Source organism: Artibeus jamaicensis, unplaced genomic scaffold (genome assembly GCF_021234435.1).
Source record: "Artibeus jamaicensis isolate MK-2021 breed Jamaican fruit bat unplaced genomic scaffold, CSHL_Jam_final contig_2566, whole genome shotgun sequence".
In the NCBI taxonomy this organism is placed as follows: domain Eukaryota; kingdom Metazoa; phylum Chordata; class Mammalia; order Chiroptera; family Phyllostomidae; genus Artibeus; species Artibeus jamaicensis.
Genome location: NW_026521552.1, coordinates 523,246 through 548,799, shown reverse-complemented (window position 1 = coordinate 548,799; position 25,554 = coordinate 523,246). Strand labels below are relative to the sequence as shown.

General features: G+C 39.3%; 1 protein-coding gene and 1 pseudogene across 1 annotated transcript; both read right to left on the bottom strand.

Annotated features, from left to right (window-relative positions):
- LOC119041657 (zinc finger protein 420-like) lies at positions 1-20,345 on the bottom strand. The gene is made up of 6 exons (XM_053662578.1): positions 20,077-20,345; positions 18,331-18,483; positions 15,906-16,032; positions 13,524-13,619; positions 5,280-5,353; positions 1-4,432 (listed from the first exon to the last, which is right to left on the bottom strand). The coding sequence occupies exons 2-6, from the start codon at positions 18,343-18,345 to the stop codon at positions 2,990-2,992; spliced, it is 1,755 nt and encodes a 584-aa protein (XP_053518553.1). The 5' UTR covers positions 18,346-18,483; positions 20,077-20,345; the 3' UTR covers positions 1-2,989.
- Positions 16,513-16,592, bottom strand: LOC119041672 (uncharacterized; annotated as a pseudogene).
- Positions 20,346-25,554: the final 5,209 nt, after the last annotated feature.

Below are 25,554 nucleotides of genomic sequence, written 5' to 3'. Positions count from 1 at the left end.
ATTTATTTTTAGAGAGAGGGGAAGAGGAAGAGAGGGAAACATCAACGTGTGGTTGCCTGTCATGTGCCCCTACTGAGTGAGGGAGACCTGGTCCACAACCCAAGCATATGCCCTGACTGGGAATTACACCAGTGAACCTTTGGTTCACACGCTGGCACTCAGTCCACTGAGCCACACCAACCAGAGCTCAAGATATCATTACAATTATTAAATTAAAAACTTATTTATGAAATGATGACATTTGCAAAAACCATTGATACATTCATGCACACAAATATAAATCAATTCAATCCACTGAGCACACCAGCCAGGGCTACATGAATTTTATTCCAACAAGTTATTACAAAATTAAAAAATTCTTAATATTTTTCTTTTCAAAAAAATTATTGATTTTACAGAGAGGAAGACATAGAGAGAAGCATCCATTTGTTATTCCACTTATTTGTGCATTCATTGATGCTTCTTGTATGTGCTCTAACCAGGGATCAAACGTACATACAATCCTGCTGAATCAGGACAATGGTTTAACAAACTGAGCTACCCGGCTGGGGCTTAATGTTTCTCTTTCTTATGCAAAAATATGCCCTCGTGATGACATGCAAAGTTCAGAGTCAACCACACAGTATCTCCATTCAGATTTTGTTCATATATTGTGGATTACGATGCCCTCAGTCTTCTACGGAAAAGTACATGACTGAAACCCAATTTGTAAGAGTTCACAGACCTTTAAGATTTTCATCTTGTATGAATTCTCATGTGTCAAATAAGCTATTAATGTGCAAAGAAGTCTTAAACATTCTTTTCATTAATATTTTTTCTCTTTAGAATGAATTCTGATGTTGAGTAGGGTCTGAGTACTTGCTAAAGCTTTTCCACATTTTTTCTTTTTGGCTTTTCTCCAGTATGAATAGGTTGTTAAGTAGGTATGAATGAGGATTAAGGACTTGATACATCTATAGCACTTCTCTTCAAAATAAATTCTCTGACGTTGAATGAGGCTTGACCAATGGTGAAAGTTATTTTTAAATTGTTTGTATTTTTATTGTGTCTTTTTAAGGGACACAGGAATTCTCCGATACAGAGTAAGTTTTGAATCATGGTTAAACCTTATCCAAATTCTCTGTATTTGTATGGTTTTTCTTCAGTATGACTTCTATCATGTTAAGAGATCCATGATAATTAACACTTTTGTCACCTACACTACATTTGTAAGGTTTCACTCCAGTATGAATACTCTAATTTCAAGTAATTTTTGAGGAGCAATTAAAGTCATTGCACACAGTCAGGCCATAATTATACAGCTTTCCTTCAGTATATTGCTCATGGTCACTAGAACTTGAGGACTGGATATAAGATTTGCCAAATTATCTATTTATATGTTTTCCTAAACAATATAAATCCTGTGATGGTGCTTACTAATCCAAAGGATTTGTTACATTCTCTATACTTGCAAGAGTTCACCCCAGTATGAATTCATCTATCACATAAAGACATGAATTTCATTTTAAAGCTTTGCCTCATGTTTTACATTTGTAAGCCTTCTCTCCACTGTGATTGGTCTCATTTTGTGTGGGATAGACAACAGTAGTGAGAAAATTTGCCACATTTTCTGTGTTTTTTTGTCAATGTTTTATCTGATGTTTAGTACTGTACAAATTCCAATAAAAATGCTTTCCCATACTTTTTATATCTCCAAGTGTACAGGGTGCAGCCAGGTGGGGGACCCCAAATAGGTATTTGTAATGGATGTAACTGGGAAGCAGCTCCCCTTGGTTGCAGTGCCTGTGTGAGAGCTTGGAGTAAGAGGGGACCATGGAACTTTGGCTTTGGGAACTCCCTTTGCCACACAGCTTAGAAAGCTGGAAAGCAAGATGTAGCAGCAATGCAGAGCTCTCCTTAGTAGTTTGGAAGAATGCAGGAGGCATGCTATGGGAAGAAAAGAGGTGAAAGGACTCTTGCTGGTGGACCATGAGAAGGTACCACATGGTTTTGGATTAACTGGAGATCCTGGCAACACAGCTGATGGTGCTGGGAACCACAGGAGGCCTGCCAGCTGAGTACAGATTACTGAGAAGAATCAGGGGCTACCAGAGCCATTGACTTCTTCTTTTTTCCTGAGATACAGTACCCTGGACTGGACAAAGGGGGAAGGAAGGATTCTGTGTGTTTGTTGGTGTTTTAAGGGGCTTTGGGATTTTAACAAAGACAGTAAGTCACTACTCTAAGTCTATATAACTTTTGAATAAATAATTCATTTCACCAATCTTTGACATTGAGAGTCATAACTCCTTGGAAGGGGGAAAGGTGAACATAAAACAGGGGGAAGAAGGTGGGTCCATTCAGTAATAATATTTTGTCTCCCCACCATGGGTCTATTTGGTAATGCAAGCTCTCTCCATGATCTGATCAGTACGTTTTGAGAAGCAAGTAATGGCTTTGCCATATTATCTACATATTTAACATTTACCTCTTCTGTAAATTCTGATATTTGCTAATTAAGTGGCAGATAATGGATTTTCCACATTTGTAAAACTTCTTGAGAATGAATTATACAAAAATCTAGTAAGAATCCACTGCAAACAAAAGTCTTTACCACATTCCTGGTATCTGTAGGTCTCTTTTTGTATTTCTTGCACTCTACATATTCCTAAGGCTTCTCTCCAGTTTTGTGAATTCTGTGATGCTGAGTGAATTTTGAGAGTTGTTAAAAACTTTACAATTGTTACATTTGAAAAATTTTTGTCCAGTGTAAACTTTCCAAAATCCAATTAAGTTAAAACCCTGGTTAAAGGCCCTGCCACATTTCTTACACATATAAGACTTTAAACCACTATGAATTTTCTAATCTTCAGTAAGGTTTGAGGGCTGGCAAAATGATTTACACATTCTGTACATGAATAAGGGTTTTCTACATCATGACTTCTTTATGTTCACTAACAGTGGTCCACTGCCTAAAGGAATTGCCACATTCTCTTCATTTATAAGACTTCTACAAGGTATGAATTTTCTGATGTTGAATGAGGGTTGAGGACACCCTAAAAGCTTTACCACATTCTCCACATTCATGAGGCTTCTCTCCAGTATGAATTCTTTGATGTTTGGTAAGGGTTGAGGACACCCTAAAAGCTTTGCCACATTCTTTACATTCATGAGGCTTCTCTCCAGTATGAATTCTTTGATGTTTGGTAAGGGTTGAGGACACCCGAAAAGTTTTACCACATTCTCTACATTCATGAGGCTTCTCTCCAGTATGAATTCTCTGATGATTAGTAAGTGTTGAGGACTCCGTAAAGGCTTTACCACATTCTCTACATTTATAAGGCTTCTCACCAGTATGAATTCTCTGATGTTTAGTAAGGATTGAGGACTCTGTAAAGGCTTTACCACATTCTCTACATTGATAAGGCTTCTCTCCAGTATGAACTTTCTGATGGTGAATAAACGCTGAGGGCTGGCGAAAGGATTTATCACATTCTTTACATTTATATGGCTTCTCTCCAGTATGAATTCTGTGATGACATTTAAGTTTTGAGGATTGGTTAAAAGCTTTACCACACACTCTACATTGAAAAAGCTTCTCACCAGTATGAACTCTCTCATGTCGTGTAAGGTTTGACAACCACACAAAGGCTTTATCACATTCTCTACATTTATATGGCCTTTCTCCTGTATGAATTTTCTCATGACGTGTAAGGTATGATGCCTTGCTAAAGACTTTACCACACTCTCTACATTTATAAGGCTTTTCCCCAGTATGAGTTTTCTGATGTTGAATAAGCCCTGAGGACTGGCTAAAGGCTTTACCACATTCTCCACATTTATAAGGCTTTTCTCCTGTATGAATTCTCTCATGCCGTGTAAGGTATGACAACTTGCTAAAGGCTTTACCACATTCTCTGCACTGGTAACGTCTCTCCCCAGTATGAATTCTTTTCTCATGTGAAGTACAGCATGAATGCCCTTTAAACACTTTGCCACATGCTTTACATTTGGAAAACTTCTTTCCAGTATCAATTTTCTCATGTACAGTAAGACCTGAAGTTTGACTGAATGTTTTTCCACATTCTTTATATTCAGAATGGTTTTCTCCAGTCTGGCATTTCTTAAGATGTCTATTTTGATTGAGTATAAGACTGAAGACTTTGCTACACGGTTCACATTTGTAAGTGACTTCACTGGTACCAATATTCCCTTGTTTAATGTGACTGGAGGATTGCTTCAAAGACTGGACACATTCACCTTGTTTGTTTGTTTTCTCCACAATAGGAATAACCTCATGTGTACTGTAACTTGACATTTTCTCAAAGAGTTTCTGGCCTTTATAATGGTTGTCTGGCAGCTGGAGATTCTCATGTTTGTAAGGATTAAACCCACAGTCAAAATTTTTCCAATGTTCATTACCTTGATAACTTCTGCCTTCATTACATGTACTCTGGTAATTAATGAAGACAGAAAGGCCATTAATTACAGCTTTAATTTCATTATACATGTACACGTATTCCCAAATAACTATTCTGTGGCATCTACTAAACAATATGGGTTGTATGTATTTAAAAATGTGCCCAGCTATGTAAGGTGTGACTATTCAGTTGAGCACCGTTTCACGAAGTGAACACTTTCCAGTTCTAGTTCCAATCGGGGAGCTGGCCTGGATTGTAGGATTCGTTTACTGTAATGGTGTGTGCAAATGGCAACCATTTGAGGTTTCCCTCCCAAAACAATGTTTAGCTTTCTTTTTAACCCTCCCTTCCTTCTCTCTAAATATGAATCAAATTTTTCAAAAAATCACTCCCAAGTATACATGATACATACTTAAATATGAAAACAATCCTTATTTCTCAACAAAGAATAATCATTCTTCAAAAAAAAAGATTGTGAAAATGATCATATTTACATTGTCCATGTGTGTTATATATCAGTAAATTTTAGAAAGCACTGACAAAAAATTAATCTAAATCTACAATTTAATCAATTCTAATGATTATTCACACCATGGATTATGTGAGTTCCTAGATGTCCTGACTGCCTTTGCAAGAATATATACACACAGGAAATGAGTTTCTAGTCTTCACATTTAGACATTTATCTGCATTGTCACTAACTTAAAGTAGGATATTTCCCTAATGTGTACTATTTTTGACCTATAGAGATAACAAGAATTTTCTCAAGGAATAATTGTCCTACATTGGTTAAGTTCCTTTTAACATCTCTTTTTCTCATCACACACTTTCTTATCAGGCTCTCATTACATGATCACAGGCACACCTTCCATATCTTACCAGTATTACTGTAGAGAATAAATCTTCCATCCCCAGCTTTCTCAACAAGGCCTGACTGCCTTCAGATGAAACAGCTGAAAGATACAAAATAAATTTTCACAGCTTTGACACTCTGGGGAGCATATATTGAACTTACCAGCAAGTTCTGACTGCATTCCATTTTTGAGTACTCCTAAAGAAAGTTAAAGCAAGAAAAGGTATAATAAGAAAAAGTCACATCAAAAAGTTCATATTTAAGAAAAAAACAATTAATGAAAAATTCAGTTTTCTTTCCTTTCTTTCTTGAAGACTGGTCACCATCATAAATGACACAGTAATTCATGTGTGAATACAAAAATGTGTAGTATTTAAATTAATGAAGTAAATATGTTTATTTTTACAAAGAAACTGGTCTTTGTAGCTTGATTTTCTGCCTGCTAATCACATTGTGGCCTAGATCCCTGTGATTACAGAGAAAGGCCTGTAAAAAAGTGTAAGAATTGTCTGTTTCATTAAGGATGTAGCATGTATTGATACAATTTCCTTTCCTTCCAGGAATATGGAACTGCTGATGAATTACTTCTTAGCTGAAATGTTTTGACTTGGAGCTCTGGTCTCCATTCTTTTCACTGATTTCCTGGCCACTCTATGTCTCTGGATAATGACTCTTGTGGTTTATGTTGCCTTTCATCATAATATATTAGATTGAAATGAAATTCTGATTCTTGATAGATTGCACCATAAAACCAAGAAACCACAAGCAGAGATAGAGGTAATATTTTCATTTATGAAAGGTCATAGTTATATGGTCTACTTTGTGAAATAGTACTTGGTCATAGCATACTTGTTCCTCTTCAATGAATTTAAAAAAAAACAAAAACTAGTCAAAAGGTGTAGGACCAGCCCAGATGTCACCTTTGTATTGGGATTCAAAACCCATTTTAGACGTGGCAAGACAACTGGCTTTGTCTTGATTTATGATCCAATAAATTACACACAAAAAAAAATCCTAAACATACACTTGTACAAAATAGCCTGTATAAGAAGAAGAAAACAGAGATAGGTACACAAGAATAGTACGAAAAAAGTCAGGGGGACTGCCATGGCCAATATAGGTGCTAACAAATGAGAAAAGATTCTTCAGTGACTTTATCGGTGGGAACTATGCAGATTTTTCATAAGAGGATTAATAAACTGAACATTAAAAAAATTTATCCCATGATCATACACTGGAATGATAACAGTGTGAGCCATCAATAGTAACCCAGGTGATCTAAACATTTAAAGCGATACTTATCAAAATCCCAGTGACACTTTTGGCAAAAATAGAATAGTTCATTCTGAAATTAAGTTGGGGCCTTGGCTGGTGTAGCTCAGTGAATTGAGTGTGGGCTGAGAGGGTCACCAAAGAGTCACCAGTTCGATTCCAAGTCAGGGCATATGCCTGCCTTGCAGGTCGGGTCCCTAATGGAGGCCACATGAGAGGCAAGCACACACTGATGTTTCTCTTCTCTTTCTCCTTCCCTTCTCCTCTCTCTAAAAATGCATAAATAAAATATTTAAAAAATTAAGATGGGTGCTGACTGGTGTAACTCATTGGGGTTAGCATCATTTGCCAAAAAAGGTGGCTGGTTCAATTCCAAGTCAGAGCAGATGCCTGGGTTGCAGGTCATCTCCCTTTGGAAGCAGAACAGATGCAACCAACTGATTTGTCTCTCCCATATCAATGTTTCTCTCCGTTTTTTCCTCCCTCAATCCCCTCTCCGTAAAACTACATAAAATATTTTCAAAAACATTTTTCAAAGCTTCTCTTACCAATAAAGTATACAAAAACCATTAAGGCAGACATAAATAATTAAGCACAGTAGATGAAAGAGCCTACATACAACTTCTTCTATATAAGTTCAGAGGAGCTTCAACAAGGAGGCTAAATACAACCAAGTATGGAAAGGATATTCACATAATCAAAGACTGCTGAAAAAGACTGGTGGTCCATGTGTAAAATAATGAGTAAAGTTGGACCCCTACATGAAATATACAAATAGTGAATAAGAGTGGAGGAAAACTTAACATAAAACCAGTAACTGTTAATCTACAAAAAAAAAAAAATTTTTTTTTTTTTTTTTTTTAAAAAAAAAAAAAAAAAAAAAAAAAGGCAAACAAAGTAAAGAGAGACAAATGGCGTTATACCAAATAGAAAAACTTCTGCACATTAAGAATAATCATCAGTGGGTGAAAAATACAACCTGTGGAATGGAAGAAAATTAGTGCAAAGCATATATTTTCTAAATCTTTAGCATTCTGAATATATAAAGTTATCTTTAAAAAATACCATGATAAAATAAGTAACACAATTTTAGAAATTACCAAAGACATATGGTTAACTAATCTATAAGAAAAAAGTTAGGGACACAAAATGAGAACAGACAGATACTTTCTTAAGTTGTGCGAGAGAGGCTGGTCTGATGGTAGTGGGTTTTCAGGACTCAACTCAAGTTAGTGTCAATAAGTTGTGAAAGAGAAACTGAACTAATACACACAGAATAACATAACTAGACCACTTTCTTATGCCATGTACCAAAATGGATTAAAAACCAGAATGGAAGACCTGGAAATATGAAAACACTGGAATAAAGGATAGTCGATGATATGTGCTGTAGATCTTACAAATGTGTTTTTGTACATATGTAGGTATGTATGTACATACAGCAATCAAGAATAAACAAATGACATGACAACAATATAAGTTTTTGCACAGCAAAGGAAACCATCAACAAAACAAAGAAACAAATAACCAATCTACCAAACAGGGAAAGTTATCCACCAATGATGCTAAATATCCAAAATATATAAAGAATTTAAACAACATCGAAAAAAATCAAACAATCTGATTAAAAAATGGTACATGTCCTGAATAGATCTTTCTTCAAACAAGACAGGAAGATGGCCAATACACATATGAAAAGATGTTCAACATCATTCATCATCAGTGAAATGCAACTTGGACCCATGATGAAATACCATCACACATGTAACAGGATGGAAATTACCAATAAATCAACAAATGAGCATCAGCAATGATACAAAGAAATGAGAACTCTCATGCAGCCACTACACAAAACAAGATGAAGGTTCCTCAGAGATTGACAAACAAGTACCACAGGGCACAGCAATTCCATTTCTGGGGAGTTACTTGAAGAATATGAGAATACAAATTCAAAGGAGTATATGCACACCCATATCAACTGCAGCATTCTTTACAACAGTGAAGATACAGAACTGAAAAAAAACCCACCATTGCTCTATTGGTAGTGTACCATTTGGAAGAATTAAAAATGTTATTTGAGTTGACATTTAATGTCAGAAAGTGATGACCTCATCACGTCCCCCTGTAGGATGTGACTCTATATGCTTATATTGTATATTCAAAGAATACAGCTGAAGCCCTGGCTGGTGTAACTCAGTGGATTGAGCGCGGGCCTGCAAACCAAACAACTGTGGTTTGATTACCAGTCAGGGCACATGCATGGTTTGCAGGCCAGTTCCCGGCAGGATACCCACAAGAGGCAACCATAGATTGATATTTCTCTTCCTCTCTCCTTCCCTTCCCATCTAAAGATAATTAAATCTTTTAAAAAATACAACTGCAAACATAATCTGCAAGTTACTGAATATGAAACAATATTAATGGTATACACATCACATTTTTTTTTCTTTTTTTAAAAGCATATATATTTATTTTGAGAGAGGAGAAGGTAAGGAGAAATGGGACAGAGGAAGAGAAACATCAATGCATGGCTGCCTCCCACAGGTACCCTACTGGGGGCCTAGCCCCCAACCCAGGCATGTGCCCTTACTGGTAATCAACCCAGTGACCCTTGGGTTCACAGGCCAGTGCTCAATCCACTGAGCCACACCAGCCAGGGATACATCACACTTTCTCAAGACACATTCTTCATCATATTGTTTTTGACTCTGTATTATTTTTTAATATATATTTTATTGATTATGCTATTACAGTTGTCCCATTTCCCCCCTTCATTCCCCTCCATCCATATAAATACCCCCTACCATGCACATTCCCCTTTAGTTCATGTCAATGTGTCGTAAGTTCTTTACCTTCTACATTTCCCACACTATTCTTGCCCTCCCCTCTATTTTCTACCTACCATCTATGCTACTTATTCTCTGCACCTTCTCCCCCCTTCTCCTCCTCCTCCCACTCCCCTGTTGCTAACCCTCCATATGATCTCCATTTCTATTGTTTACTCCTGATCTAGCTGGTGTTTGTTAATAACTATGAGTTTCCTGTCCTTTCACTGTTCATATTTTGTATCTTCTTTTTCTTAGGTAAGTCCCTTTAACATTTCATATAATAAGGGCTTGGTGATGATGAACTCCTTGAATTTGATCTTATCTGAGAAGCACTTTATCTGTCCTTCCATTCTAAATGAAACTTTTGCTGGATAGAGCAATCTTGGTTGTAGGCCTTTGGATTTCATGACTTGGAGTACTTCTTTCCAGACCCTACTTGCTTGTAAGGTCTCTTTTGAGAAATCAGCTGACAGTCTGATGGGAACTGCTTTGTAGGTGACTGTCCCCTTATCTCTTGCTGCTTCTAGGATTCTCTCCTTCATTTGAATCTTGGCTAATGTAATTATGATGTGCCTTGGTGTGTTCCTTCTTGGGTCTAACTTCTTTGAGACTCTCTGAGCTTCCTGGACTTCCTGGAAGTCTATTTCCTTTGCCAGATTGGGGAAATTCTCTTTTATTATTTGTTCAAATAAGCTTTCCACTTGTTGCTGTTCCTCTTCCCCTTCTGGTACCACTATAATTTGGATATTCAAATGTTTAAAGATGTCCTGGAGGTCCCTAAGCCTTTTCCTCATGTTTTTGAATTCTTGTTTCTTCATTCTCTTCTGTTGGGTTGTTTCTTTCTTCCCGTGGTCCACTCCATTGATTTGAGTCCCAGTTTTTTTTTCTCATTACTATTGGTTCCCTGTGCATTTTCCTTCATTTCACTTAGCATAGTCTTCATTTTTTCATCTAATATGCCACCAAAATCAACCAGTTCTGTGACCATCCTGACCACCAGTGCTTTGAACTGTGCACCTGATAGGTTGGCTATTTCTTGGTTGCTTAAAAGTATTCACTCTGGGGCTGTGATCTGTTCTTCCATTTGAGCCATTTTGGGGGGGGTCTGGTCGCGCCTGTTATGTAATGAGGGGCAGATCTTTAGGTGTGCACCACAGAGGGGCAAACCACATCGCTGAATTGTGACGGTGTAGGTGGGGGTGGGGTCCGAGAGTGAACAATGGGTTCTTGCTCTGCTCTCTCTTGGATTTCACTCCCTTGTGCCACTTTCCACAAGCAAAGTGGAAAACACAACTGTTTCCTGGTGGGTGGCCTTTTGTACATTCTAGGACCCTGTGGGTCTCTCCAATGAACTCTTCTGTGAGGCTGAAAGTCTGTACTAGCACCTCAAACCCCACAAGTGTTTTAAATCAGTGCTTTTAGGTATTATTTCCCAGCACTGGGCCCTGGGTTGCACGGTCTTTCCTGCTCCCCATTTTTGCCTGGTTTATCTGCGCGAAAATATGTGACCTCGGTCAGCCAGTCACCTTTCACACCTCACTGGGTCTGCTTCTTGGCTCCCTGCACCTAGGGTCTGCTAGCTGCCACCTATGTACCTGGGGTCTGCCAACCACACCTTCTCGCCCAGGTCCACCAGTCACCATTTTCCCCTGCCACAACCCCTCTTTGCTAGCCTCCAACTCTGACCCTTTTATCAATCTGGATGAATGGTTGTCAGACTTCTGTACACTTCAGTTTTGTCATTTCTGGTTGTGTTTTTGTTTCTGAATTTTTGTTGTCCTTAATTTTGGTTCGGTAAGGAGGCACAGTGAATCTAACCTACCTATGCTTCCGTCTTGGCCAGCAGTCCTCATTCGGTATTATTAACATTTAAACTCCATTGTACTAACTAAAACATTAAGGAAAAAGAAATATGATCCTCATCATGAGACAAAAAAAAGACAATTCACAAAGTAAGAAAAAATATTTGCTAATGATGACATACACAGGATTACATGTAATATACAAAGATGTTTTTAAACTCAACAACGACAAGAGAACAAACCTGACTAAAAAGGCTCAAACACCTTAAAAGAAAGCATACTAAAAAAGATATATAAGTAGAAAATCAGTATCTGAAAAGAATCTCCACATCTTAAGTCATTAAGAAAATGCTTATGAAAAGTGAACAAGCTGTGCTGACAACAGCAAATGCTGCTATGGATGAGGAGCAACTAGAACTTGCATTCATTGCTGTTGAAAATGTAAAATTGTACAGTCCCAGGGAAGACAGTCTGGAGGTTCTAACAAAACTAAACAAACACTTATTATATGATACAGTAAATGGGCTCCTTAGTATTTCACCAAAGAACATGAACTTTGGTTAATAAGGATGGACCACTTTAACTGCATAAATTTCATGAATGTACTACTCAGGTGAAGGGAACTGAGAAAAAGTGGGGGTTATGCATGTGTGAGTTGTTATTAACTTCTACACAATTTTGCTGCAAAGCCAAAACTGCACTTTAAAAGTCATTGACAGACCTTGTTCTCTGATATATGTTTACTCAAGTCTCTGTGTCTTTCCTATGGTTCTTTAGGCACGTCCAAGAAACATGTTTGCATTCTCTACTAAAACACACACACATACACAGAAACACACACACACTATATGTGTGTGTGTATATATATATATATGCACATATATATATATTCACAATTAAGATGACCAGTATACAAAAAACAAACAATATTAAGTGTTTTCCAAAAAATGTGGAGAAAATGGACCTTATAGATGACTAAATAAAAGATAAATTGGTACCAACAGTATCCATAACAACTGGAATATCAAAAAAATTGAAAATAGAATTGTTTTCTAATTGCACGCTTCTGCTTCTGGGTGTTTGTCAAAAAAAATTCAAAGGAGGACTTGCGAGAGACATTGGCACACCTGTGTTGACCACAGTACAATTCACGAAAGACTATAATAGGTGGAACCCAGATGTCTATGGATAAATACATTAAAAAAAAAGTAGTATATACACACAAAGGAGTTGTCTTCTGTCAGGAAATTGAAGAAGATCTTAACAACACATGACATTTTTGAGGATATTTGTTAAGTGAGGCACATGCACCACGAAGAGACAGATACTATAGGGTACACTGAGGTAAGTAATCTAATGGGGTCCACCTCACAGGAGAAAAACAAAGGTAATTAATTACCTGAGACTTGGTTTTAAGGCAAATGAAGAAATAATTGTTCAATGTACACTGAAACATTTCTGTCAGATGGAACTTGCAGGAGGTCACACGAACAAAAAAGAGAGTACACTTAACGTGAATGGACTATACAGTTATAGACAGTTAGGATGCTAGATTTTGGGGGCTGTCTGGCAAAGATGGAAGCATAGGTAAACGGCTATGCTTCCTCACACAAGCAAAAGAAGGATAACAACCAATATACCACCAAAAATAAGCAAAACTGCCAGAAAATCGAACTGTACAAAAGCCTAAAAACTAATGAGTTAAAGAAGAAGCATTAATCTGGACTGATAGGAGAGGCAGACATGGACAGCCAAAGCAAACAGGACTTGAGGTAAGATTTCATACTAAGCAAAAGGACATTTTAAAGTGAAACAAAAAGTTAGATTGTCTCATTTCGGGTGGTGAAATTCGCTGGGATGAAATCACTGAGTCATTCTAAACTTGGTAAGGTCTTATTTGAAGCCTCCATAGTATTACATTTTATAATCAGAAAACATGACACCTGTCCCTAGGGTTCTTGGGATTTCTGCACCAAATTCCAGGATCTCAACCTTTTCGTTTATAATCACTTTCCATGAGAAAAAAGCAAAGGTTGAAAAGAAAAAAGCTTAACATACATTTCACAGCAACCTACACAGATATTCATGAGTCCCCAAAGCAAAGAAACAGAAGCCAAAGCACAGCAGGTCTTGAAAGTGAAGAAAAAGACTTTGGCCCCAAGTGCTAACAGGATGAGAGAGGTCACCTGACATGTTAGACACAAACTGGCCCTCTACCACAGCAGCAGAAATACACCTAAAATTCTGAAAATCCCATCCACTGACCACACTTAAAGGTCTGGCTTCCCAAACCACACTTGAAGGTCGGGCCTCCTCCGTGACCTTTGGGTCTCTCACCTTTGTCACCTGCTTCCCCAACCCCACCTACCTGGGGAGGCAGATCCTGTCTTTTCTGTATTCACAATCCAGCACTCCTTCATTTGCTCCAAAAAGGTGACCAGAACAGGCTTAGAGACTAAAAGGCCTGTTAATACAAAAAAGAATCATCAGTTTGTTTTTTTAAAATATATTTTATTGATTATGCCACTACACTTGTCCCATTTCTCCCCCTTCATTCCCCTCCACCCTGCACACCCCCTCCACCATTCCCCCCCTTTAGTTTATGTCCATGTGTCACAAGTTCTTTAGACTCTACATTTCCCACACTATTCTTGTCCTCCCCTCTATTTTCTACGTACTGTCTATGCTACTTATTCACTGTACCTTCTCCCCTCTTCTACTCCTCCCACTTCCCTGTTGCTAACCCTCCATGTGATCTCCATTTCTATTGTTCCCTCCTGATCTAGTTGGTGATTGTTAATAACTGTGAGTTTCCTGTCCTTTCATGTTCATATTTTTTATCTTCTTTTTCTTAGATAAGTCCCTTTAACAGTTCATAAAAATAAGGGCTTGGTGATGATGAACTCCTTGAATTTGATCTTATCTGAGAAGCACTTTACCTGTCCTTCCATTCTAAATGAAAGCTTTGATAGAGTAGTCTTGGATGTAGGTCCTTGACTTTCATGATTTGGAATGCTTCTTTCCAGATCCTTCTTGCCTATAAGGTCTCTTTTGAGAAATCCGCTGACAGTCTGATGGGAACTGCTTTGTAGGTGACTGTCCCTGTATCTCTTGCTGCTTCTAGGATTCTCTCCTTCATTTTAATCTTGGCTATTGTAATGATGATGTGCCTTGGTGTGTTCCTTCTTGGGTCCAACTTCTTTGAGACTCTCTGAGCTTCCTGGATTTCCTGGAAGTCTATTTCCTTTGCCAGATTGGGGCAGTTCTCCTTTATTATTTGTTCAAATAAGTTTTCCACTGTTGCTCTTCCTCTTCCCCTTCTGGTACCCCTATAATTCAGATGTTGGAATGTTTAAAGATGTCCTGAACATTCCTAAGCTTCTTCTCATGTTCTTGAATTCTTGTTTCTTCATTTTTTTCTGTTTGGTCATTTTCTTCTTCCTTCTGGTCCACTCCCTTGATCTGAGTCCCAGTTTCCTTTCCATCATTATTGCTTTTTTGTGCATTTCCCTTCATTTCAAGGAAAGCCTAGTTTAGCCTTCATTTGTTCCTCTAACTAGCTCTGTGAGCATCCTGATCAACAATGTTTTGAACTGTGCATCTGATAGGCTGACTATCTCTTGGACACTTAGAAGTATCAGCTCTGGGGCTTTGAGCTGTTCTTCAGCCATAATATTTTGGTCTGTTGGCGCCTGTTATGTATGAGGGGTGGAGCCTTAGGTGTTAACCATGGCGGGGCCACCCAGTCCCTGCGTTGTGACGCTGTATGTGGGGGCAGGGTCAGACAGAAGCAATGGCCTTTGTTCCACACTCTCTCTGGGACCTCTGTCCCCTCTGCTGCTTCCCACAAGCAAACCGGGCCTCCTGGTGCCAGCTGCTGGGTGTGTGGGCGGTTGCACCCTCCAGGACCCTGTGGGTCTCTCCAACAAAGTTTCTGTGAGTCTGAGAGCTTCTCCTGGCACCTCAACCCCGAAAGTTTTTCCAATTGGTGCTTTTAAGGCTTTAAATCCCATTACTGAAGCCCTAGCCTGTGTGGTCTGTCTCACTACTCGCTCTTTCGCCTGGTTAATCTGCGTGCAAATGTGTGACCTCAGTCAGCCAGCCGCCTTGTGCCCTCACTGGGTCCACCTATTGCCACCCCATGCTTGGGATCCACCAACCGCCAGCCTGTGCTCCTGGGTCAGTCCTGCAGCTTTTGCCTGCCCAACCCACTCCACCAGCCGCTGACTCCGCCCTACTACCGGTCAGGCTAAATGGTTTGTTGTTGCTGGACTTCCATACAGTTCAATTTTCAGTGTTTTGGTTGCGTTTTTGTTACTAAAACTTTGTGCTCTTTAAAAATGGTTGTGCGAGGAGGCACATTGTTTCAACCTACGCTTCCATCTTGGCTGGAAGTCCTAAGAGTCATTAGTTTTGAGGAAATTTTCCCATTTTCCATTCCACTTTCTTCTCAGGTAATTAAACTGGTAATATAAAATATTCTAGAAAGTGATTTTCCAAAATACTGTTTTCAGAAGCAACTTAATTATTCTAGACCACATGTAAAGTTTTCAGAAACTAAAAGTTCCTAATTCACATCGTTCACGAAGTCTTTTCTCTCTACACTGGATAACCTCCAATTTCTCCATTGAGAGCTAGAATCTGAAGGGCTCCCATACAAAGCAGAAGTCCCCAAAAGATGTTAAACTAACAAAAGATGTTAAACTCCACAGGTGGAGCAGGAGGTCTGAAAGGAAGTCATCCTCCTCACCCAGGGAGACCAGGTTCCTGTAGTTCTCCAACATCACATCCACGTACAATTTCCGCTGACCTGGGTCCAGGCATTCCCACTCCTCCTGAGAGAAATCTACTGACACGTCCCTGAAGGTCAATGGTCCCTGAAACAGCAGAGTTCAAAATGTCATCCAACAAGCAAACACTGTTAGGAGAAGTGGTTTTGAGCAAAAAGAGTAGCCTGACTTACTTACTAATATCATTTTCAATCAGATATATACTGTATTGTATTTTCAAATACTGAGAAATGATGTTGACTACCACAAACCACAAACAGAGACTTTACTTTTTGGAAAAATAAACTTTAAAATGAAGGCATCTACACAGGCATATGCATGTGAGTGTTGTATTTGTATCATCTGGAATGAGCTGTGAACATTTCTCAGCTACGAAACTCATGGGGAGTTGAAAGTATACGTACTTATCGACATTTAATTCAGACAAAAGACAACTGAAGATTTGCAAAAGTGCAAATTCTGATACAGGAGTCTGGGATGGGGCCTGTGTTTCCACATCTTTAACGAGCTCACTTTTTACTACTGACAGGAATGTCTCTGACCATGTGCCATACTTCTCAAAAGTACATAAAACAATACAGAATTGAAACATATCCTTTTCATCCTTGTCAATGGGAATGCTAACCTTTTCTCCTTTCATAAAACACTAGACATATCTTGGAATTGAAAAAGTTTTATAAAATTTACAATTCTCGAGAAATAATAAACAGCAGCCAAAATACTATTTAAAAATGTTGTAAAATCTTAGAAAAAATTATTCTTCCTATGTTATAAGAGTATTTTGTGAAACACATAGTGAAGGATAGAGCTAAATTTTTCCCCAGTCTTGATGTACAATTTTTCAACAAGCACAGGCAAATACATGTAAAGAGATCTCATGTTATTCTTTGGAGTTTCAGTAACTGAGAAGAATGCAAACATCTGAGGAGTAAAAGCCTAAATAACTGAAATATTAACATTTTATGCATACAGACTGACGTATATATGCAAACTAGGTACAATTGAAAAGTGACAGAAAACAGAATTTTCATGTGAATGAAATTAAGATTTGTGATTCTGTAAATCTCATAAATCTAATTGTGGATGGTACTCTCTGTTTTGTAAACACAATAAGGAGAGCAACATACATAAAGTTAGAGCTATTATTTCAGAGTTTTTTATTTCTCTTAAAATTTTTTGTATCATTAGTGGAGAGGTATTATCTTAGAAATTTAACTGAACTGAAAATAAACTTATATTGATCTTGTAAACTTTATTGAAAATACAAAAACTAACAGGATATGGCTGTAACATGAGTGTGGAATATAATGAAAATTTGCAAGAATAAGGCTTCATTGAGTAAATCTTTCATGTTTGAAACCATTGATCTTGAGGAAATAAATGCAGGGCCTTCATTTTCCAAAGCAAACAAACTAAAATGACAACAAAATTTGCAGATAAAATGTGATAGTTTTATTGCATTTCTCAATAATTGTCTGCTAGAATCTTGTCAATGATAAAGGGAAACTTAACTCCATAGTTAAGATAGCACCTTAGTCAGGTGACTATCAGGTGGTTTGGAGCAATGGAATGCTCTGACTGAGGCATAAGGAAGTACATGTCATCTCAGCTGTGACGTTACTGCTAAAAAATACAGGAATAAAAAAATCATTATGTGAAAATGATCATAAATAAACATTAATTTTTGCAAATGCAAATTCACATGTACCTGTCCCATTTTGTACCCTAATCAGTGCATTTCAGTACCAAGACTTCTGTACAAAACTAGCAAACAAGGCTCTTCTACCTACCCTTCTTTGTCAGAACTTTCTGAGCTATCCTGACCAGTAAATTGTGTGATTGCTCACCCTGATATACAGAGTTGATGCTACAGCCACATGAACCTAAAGTCTATAGTTCTCTTCCCTACCAACATCTGAGCCTCTGAGACTATCCCAACAGGGATGTTGGACACAGGTGCCTTCCCATATTGATCTGTCACAGAGGGGATGTGTTCAATAGTTGAAGGTTATTATTTAAACATGAAAACTCCTGACCTCAGAAAGCTAAAGATAAGGAAGAGAAGGCTGGAGAAAACAACCACCATGATTTGGTCAATGGATGCCTGCAAGTCCCTATTTGCAAAAGTTTTGCTCTAAAAACTTTGCCTCAAACTCTGGATTTCTTAACCGTCCACCTTTCCTTTATTACAAATTATCTAAATTAAGTCATAAATGGAAGAAAAAAGTACATAAACTGTTCATGCTGAAAATCATTGAAAGAAAATATTACAGAACACCATCACTAAGCAAGAACATCAGAAGAAGAGAAAAAAACACTGCAAGATCTAAATCTACTCATGTGAGGAGGAAAAACACAGCCTCTGACCCAGGACACACAGTTTACCTGAGAAGTGGCCATGTCATCCTGCTCAGGCTCTGGGTTGTTTTCTCAGAAGACGATGTGTTGAGGAGTCAAGTGTGCACGTTAAGGATGTGGTTTCAAAGGTGTCCACACAGCCCCTTTATCCTCTTCCACCACACTCACGGGCAGAAGGACCTAGAAATGATGAAAAGGCCACTGTCTCCTGCCCTTTTTCATAGCAGGATCACGAAAAATGAGCTCCAACATGGAGACGACGCTGGGAGTTCTTTCTCCTTTCAGGTGCTCCTTCCTCCCACAGACGTCCACAAACTCCTATAGCAATGAGAGCATGCACTGCTCTCCTGAACCCCAATTCCAGGGCTACACCCTTTTATCTTTCCTGAACAAAGCCTGCTCCTCACACTCACAAATGCATTTGGTGTCCCTCTTGCTAATCCCAGGGACCATCTTAGAATCCATTACAAGACCTCATTAAACAACCAAGCCCTGCGCAGAGCAGTTGACAAACTCTGTGGGGGAGTAGATGCCTACAGCTGATGCCTTTTCTTAAAACTCAAGTGAACTAATAAGAACCAAGGGGGAACCTTTCAGTTTAATGAACATGCTGACCCCTTGGGGATCAGGGCCCCACTCTAGGTTATGAATCTGCAGCTCAGCAGTGAGGACCATGAACTGGCATCTTTATCTAATTCCTTCCTGGTGCCTGCGTTGCTCCCCCAGAGCTCATTTCAGTACCACTGGGCAATAGATAGTAGACCCAGCACACCTCAGACCTCTGGGTACTGAGGCACTGAAGCAAGAACTTCTAGAAGTGCAGCACCCTAGGCAGACTGCCTTCCTCCTTTCTCAGATAACTGCAGAGAACAGAGACCTTCATGCTAAAAGCTTTGGGAAAAGTAAGCTATTGAAATATGCCTGTCAAATCACTTCGCCATGAACAGGCAAAAGGTCGCGCTTGTACATCCTTCAGTAGTTTCAGAGAATGGACAACAGGGATGAAAGGGGAACACTTCCTTTCTGGCTCACAGTCACTAATTCAACCCTCCTTTCCCCTCTTTTCTTTACTCCTGTCCCTACAACTGTTCCGAGAAACTCTTCAAACCTATGGCATTTCAGCTTCACTTGTTTTTTTCCCCCCGATCTTTCTCATTGCTCCCGTCTCCATACAATTCCGGCTCCCGCGCTTCCTCCGGGCCTGTATCCCCTCTGCGGCCCCCGTTACTGTCTTTCCTGTCACCCCACAGCCACCGGACTTGCAGTGCAGTTTCCCGCTCAAACCTGTCTCCCCAAATCGCCTTTCTATCCCTACACTCGCACCTCCAACTCCTCTCCTCCGAACCACTCTCCCTGTCTGAAGAGCCTCTTATTGAAGGACTGACTGGGCGCCGTTTGTCTCTCTGCTCTCTCATCTTCACAGCCTCTAACGGTCCCACTTGTACGCGCTCGCCCAGCCGCTTGCTGGGTGTCATATGGGTGTCCGTGGGGCGGGCGGATGTCCGTAGAGAGGGCTGAAGATCCCACACCAAGGGGCAATTCGGCCTCCGTGGGCCGAGGACGGCGAGGCGCACCAATTATTTGTTCCACCCGCTTCGTCTCCTCAGACCTTAAAGGGCGTGGGGTGGGCCGGCTGCCGAGGGAGCGGCTTTCGCCACGAAAGCCACGCGGCGGTCGGAATTTAACAACTGGAAGGTGAAGAACTCTCTGGCGGGACGACCTCAGGGTTTCCGCTTAAACAGGCCCTCCGGTCGGGGTTTCGGGAAGTCTCACCTGGATATGGGGCTGGGGTTCAGCGCTGCGTGAGGCGCAGCGGCATTTCAAGGCCCACAGCGATAGTGAGGCTTCCCGCGTGCAGGACAGCGGCCAGAGCGCCTCAGGTTTGAAATTGAAGGACCAGACCCGGAAGACTCCCGGGACCTGTACTGCTCTATAACCTCCTCCCAGTGAGACACACACTGCGCGTGCGTGCTGCAGCCACGTTACAGTCCACGCAGACTGCTTCCGGGGAGGAGAGGAATTTCAATTGCAGCCACGTGAAGGCAAACACCTGGACAGGGGACTGGACTTGGCTCAGGGTTAGGGCCTGCAGTCTCTATGTAGCTCTCGTAGGTTATATTCTTTCCTTGATCATTGCATTTGACTTTAGAACCATTTTGTATGATTCGATGTAGTCACAAAAAAAACTAGCAGAGAAGTCTTTTAGGGAATTCTCAAAAACTGGCAAAATAACGTGCGTGTGACTATGAGACAAAAAGAAAATTAATGTGAAACTCAGAATGTATTCTGCATCCAATAAAAATGAAAAGTGAACATATCGACATATATAATTTGCCTCTACATCAAGAACAAATTTTAACATTTATTTTTAGAGGGGAAGGGTGTAAAAACTGATGTGGGAAGTAAATACATGATCAGTTTCCCCTCTCACATCCCCCAACTGGGGACCTGGCCCACAACACTGGCATGTCCCCTTACTGGGAATAAAAACTGACCTTTTGGTTCACAGGCTGGCAATCAATCCACTGAGTTATACAGGGCCATCACGAGAAATTTAAAATAACATTTGTCCAGAAAGGACTGCAATTTAACAAAACACCTATAAGCATAAAGGTTCTTTTATTTGCATTTTGTTTGCTTTGCTTTTCTGTACATCCTTTTGAACTCTCTGCCTGTGAAGGGATTAAGTTTGAAACAGCTCCTCCAGTCCTGAGGCTACCTAATGTTCAGGCAGCATGGAGAAAGAGGCCTAGGTCTTTGAGGGTATTTACAAGTATTTCATCATCATAAACCACTTAAAACTTGAAAACGGGGTAAGTGAGAATACATAGTTCATTCAGAGTGGTCGGACAATGAAAGGCAATGTATTTCTAAATTAATTACATATCAATGGTTATTCTAAAGCCATAATTGAGTAGCTCAGTGAGTGAGAACGTTGTCTCAATACACCAAGGTACTTGTGTTATTCCTGCTCAGGGCACATTCGAGGTCAACCAATGATCCCTGACTGGAGTGTCTCAGTGGATTGAGCTGCAGTTTACAAATTGAAAGGTCACAGGCTCCATTCCAAGTCAGGGCACAGCCTGAATTGCAGGTCAGGTCCCTAGTAAAGGGTGCAGGAGAAGGAACCACACACTGATGTTTTTCTACCTCTCCCTCGAAAAGTAAAAATAGAATCTTAAAAAAAAAAAAAAAGAACCAACCAATGAATGCATAAATGAGTGGAACAACAAATTTATATTTATCTGTCTCCCTTCCTCTTTCTCTTAAAATCACTGAAGAATCAAACAAGAAATGCATAAGTGGAAACAGAAATTGATTTTCGCTCTCCTTTTCCCTATTATTAAAATTTAAAATATGAAAAATAACCAACAATGTGAAAGGATAAAGTATGTTAAATAGTAGGAATGAGGATAATATAAAAGGGGAATTCTTGAAATCAGTATTTCCAAAGAGGTACAATTATTCGAGATAAAATGCTCCTATCTGCAGCCTTGACTTTGGGAGCCTCAGGTAGACCAGCTGAAACAAGAAAATGTTGGAACTGGCTGGTGTAGCTCAGTGAACTGAGCAGCAGCCTATGAACTCAAAGGTTGCTAGTTCAATTGACTGGGTGGCAAGCCAGATTTCCAGTAGGAGGCACTTGAGAGGCAACCACTCCCTGACATTTTCTTCTTTTTCTCCCTCCCATCCACTCTAAAAGTAAATAAAACCTTCAAAGAAAACAATATGTCACTGAAAAAAAGATGCAAGAACAAAAAAATTCTTTCACTGAAAACCCCCAGGGAGCTTCCTGGACGTTTGTTTTCTGGTGGCAAAACATATTCCTAGGTTTTGTTTGGCTTACCACAATAAAGAGTTATTTTTCCCCATGCTATAACTATGTATCTTATATCTTACACCTACATCAAGCTTACTATTAAATGGCACAGATGTGTCATCACAACCACAGGTTGATAATTATAATAGTAATTATATAACAGTGCAACTTCCATCAGAAATTTTTCCTGCCTTTGTTCTCATTATATACATTTACTTTTTTCCAATGCATTTAATTTATTCAGTGCCCTACTTTAGGAGGGTTCATATGAGAAATACAGGGAAGTTATCAGCCTCCTAATCTACATCATTAGTAGAAAAGAGTGGTTTGGAAAATATTTAAGTACAAATCCACAAACTCTTTACATGGGTTTTCATCACACCCAACACATCCATGGCTTACAGGGTGCCCAGGGTAGAACTCCCTGGAAGAATTCCTTCTGTGTACTCTTCTAACTTGAGGAAGAAGTACTGAGCCAGACTTTGAAAAATGCTGATTGGCATCTTGTGTGTTTCAGAACACTGATAACTTTGTCAAGTACTCATTAGAATGGAAGGGTTTTAAAGTATACTCAAAGCAAGGGGCAGACTTTACTCAAAACATCATTCCATCTGTATCCACTGAAGCTACACATGCTTGAGTCACGGTGGGGGTGGGGGGGCGGAGGAGGGCACGGCACGAAACACATTTACTTTTCCCCTCCAAAGAAATTTTAAAAAGTCCTAGGCTTCAATGACAAATAAATATAAGTGTCTAACAAGACTCCTCCTATTCAAAGACCTAGGTAGGGTCCTCCTCACACATTATGGTGGAACACAACAAACACACCTCAATAAAGGTGAACCTCAACCTTCAGAAAAATAAAGAAAAAAAGAAAGGTGGTATTCAGAGGCCTCCAGTCTACAACAAATGTGCAGTTTTGCCGGGCGGAATGTACTTCACAGACCTATTTCTGGGCACCACAGGGGGGAAGGATCTTTTTCTCAACTCCACTTCTCCTGAGAATACAAATCTAGTTCTCTCCTTCCTTTGTTCCTGACTTCACCTAGTCACATCCAAGAGTACCAGAAACACTCCTTTCTTGTGAAATAAGCACTTTCCCTAGCTACCTTCTTCTAATAAATACTAACAGTTTCAAGGATTATTGGAAGTTTATCAAGTCACAGTGACTGTTATACTATAACTTTATAGAACCTAAACTGTACAACAATAATTCTTTAAAGATTTCATTTATTTATTTTAGGGAGGGAAAGGGAAGGAAGGAAACATCGATGTGTGGTTGCCTCTCAGGTGCCCCCCACACCTGCACTGGGTACCTGGCCCACAACCCAGGCATGTGTCCTGACTGGATCCTTTGTCTTGCAGCTTATGCTCAATCCACTGAGCCACATCAGTCAGGGCAATTTTTTTTAAATAGCACTCTACATGGCACACAAGAGTTTCATTTGGTATTATCTACACCCACCATTTTTAGCAACACATCTAGATTTTTAGGTTTATCCCAGGGTCCTTGTGCTTCTCACATGTCCCTACAAGTAGAAATTCCTATCACTAATACATGGTGTCCAGAAGGAGGAACTTCAGGGGAACCATTTAAATCAACTGGAATCTGACTTCAATAAGCATTAGGACCATGTCCTTGATTTGGATTTTGTCAGGGTTTTGAGTTTTAACTTCACATTGACCCTAAAACTATCTTAATGTTAAATTATAAGAGTCAGGGATGAAACAGTTACACCTTTTAGATCTTTCTTGCTAATTAGTTCCTATGCTTTTGATCTCAGGACTTATGAAAATATTTCACATGGAGCCCTGGCTGGTGTAGCTCAGTGGATTGAGTGCAGGCCTGTGTACCAGAGGCTTGCGGTTTGTTTCCCAGTCAGGGCACAGGCCTGGGTTGCAGGCCAGTTCCCAGCAGGGGATGCACGAGAGGCAACCATACATTGATATTTCTCTCCCTCTCTCCTTCCCATCTCTTCTAAAGATAAATAAAATATATTTAAAAAATATTTCACATGGAGTGGGAAAATTAGGATGACTTATAAAAGAACATACAGCCATTGTTTTGGAAAGAAAACAAATTCCCACTGGAGGACAGTTGCCACAGTAACAGGTGCCCAAACACCACTTTCACACCTAGGTGTGCTGGATCTGAATGTGAACATCACTCATGAAGAAATGTCAGAACACCCTGAGGTGAAAGAAGACCATTAGGCACAGCAGTTTTAAGTATGTCATTCCAATAACTTCAATAGTCTGGTGCAAATAACACATCTTTTTTAATTACTAAATCTTTTATTACAAAATCATTAAGTATCTAATGCTGTAACATAATCACATCACATACACCATATATTTTAGATGAAATATTCAAACTGTTCGTCCATCTTATGCGAGACATTCACGTACCCTACCAGCCACACTCAAGCAGCTGTTACTTCTGACGGACTCTGTAAGTTTAATTGTGACTCTGTGAGCTACTGTCTAGAGCAAGAAATTGTGGGAAAATGCAGTGTCGGTTCAAGGCTCCTACTTACAGAAAGTAAATGGCACAGCACTAATATCATAAAGTGCCTTAGCTAAACTTCAAAAAAATCACGTCATCTCTATTGCCTCTACAGCATAATGTTCTAGTAGGTACTATAAAATATATCAACAATGGAGAATTTTCTCACATGAATGTCTCAGTCTCTGAAGAAATGCGTAATGACATAACTGCAGTGCATTACCAAGTATATACTGAAGTATACCTTGTTACTACAAGTTTGAGCAAGGTTAAATATGTGAACCTCGAGGTTGACAAATAAATCAACTTCAGCTGTATTAATGAAAACAGTTCACATCATCTAAATAAATACAGGATGTCAAAATGATTCTGTCACCACACACATTTACAATCACTAACAAGAGTTTCTGTCCTTGTGATACAATGATCTCATAGCAGAACTTTCTTTGGTTTTGAAACTGGAAGCTAATTATTTAGCAAATATAGATGAACAATTTCACATAGTTAGGGGCAAGCTGTCTGTACTTTCTCACATATCCCTGACCACTTTTTTGCTCCAACCACACCAATTAATATTCATTAGTTCTATGACTACCCTGAATATACATCTGGATTTTAATATATTGACATAATTGTTTCTATAAAGGGTATCTTGGTCAAGTACTTAATGTTTCTATTTCTTACATTAATGCAAAAAACGAAAGACACCCTGCTTGGAGACATGCAACACAAGTCTAAGTCAACCACAAAGGGCATCTCCATTTAGATTTTCTTCATACATTGTGCATCCCAATGTCCTCAGTCTTCTGTGGAAAAGTACATGAGTGAAACTCACCTAGTATACAAGAGTTCACAGATATGTTAGGCAGCAACAATGAACCCCATTTCACACACAAATTAGGGGAAAAAAACTAGTAGCATGAAG

Excerpts from the sequence above, each read along its gene's own strand:
- LOC119041657 (XM_053662578.1), bottom strand. Across the intron at positions 5,354-13,523 it reads GACAGGATCTGCCTCCCCAG|CTGTTTCATCTGAAGGCAGT; the intron begins GTAGGTGGGGTT and ends TGTATCTTTCAG. Across the intron at positions 4,433-5,279 it reads TATTCTCTACAGTAATACTG|AGTACATGTAATGAAGGCAG; the intron begins GTAAGATATGGA and ends ATTAATTACCAG.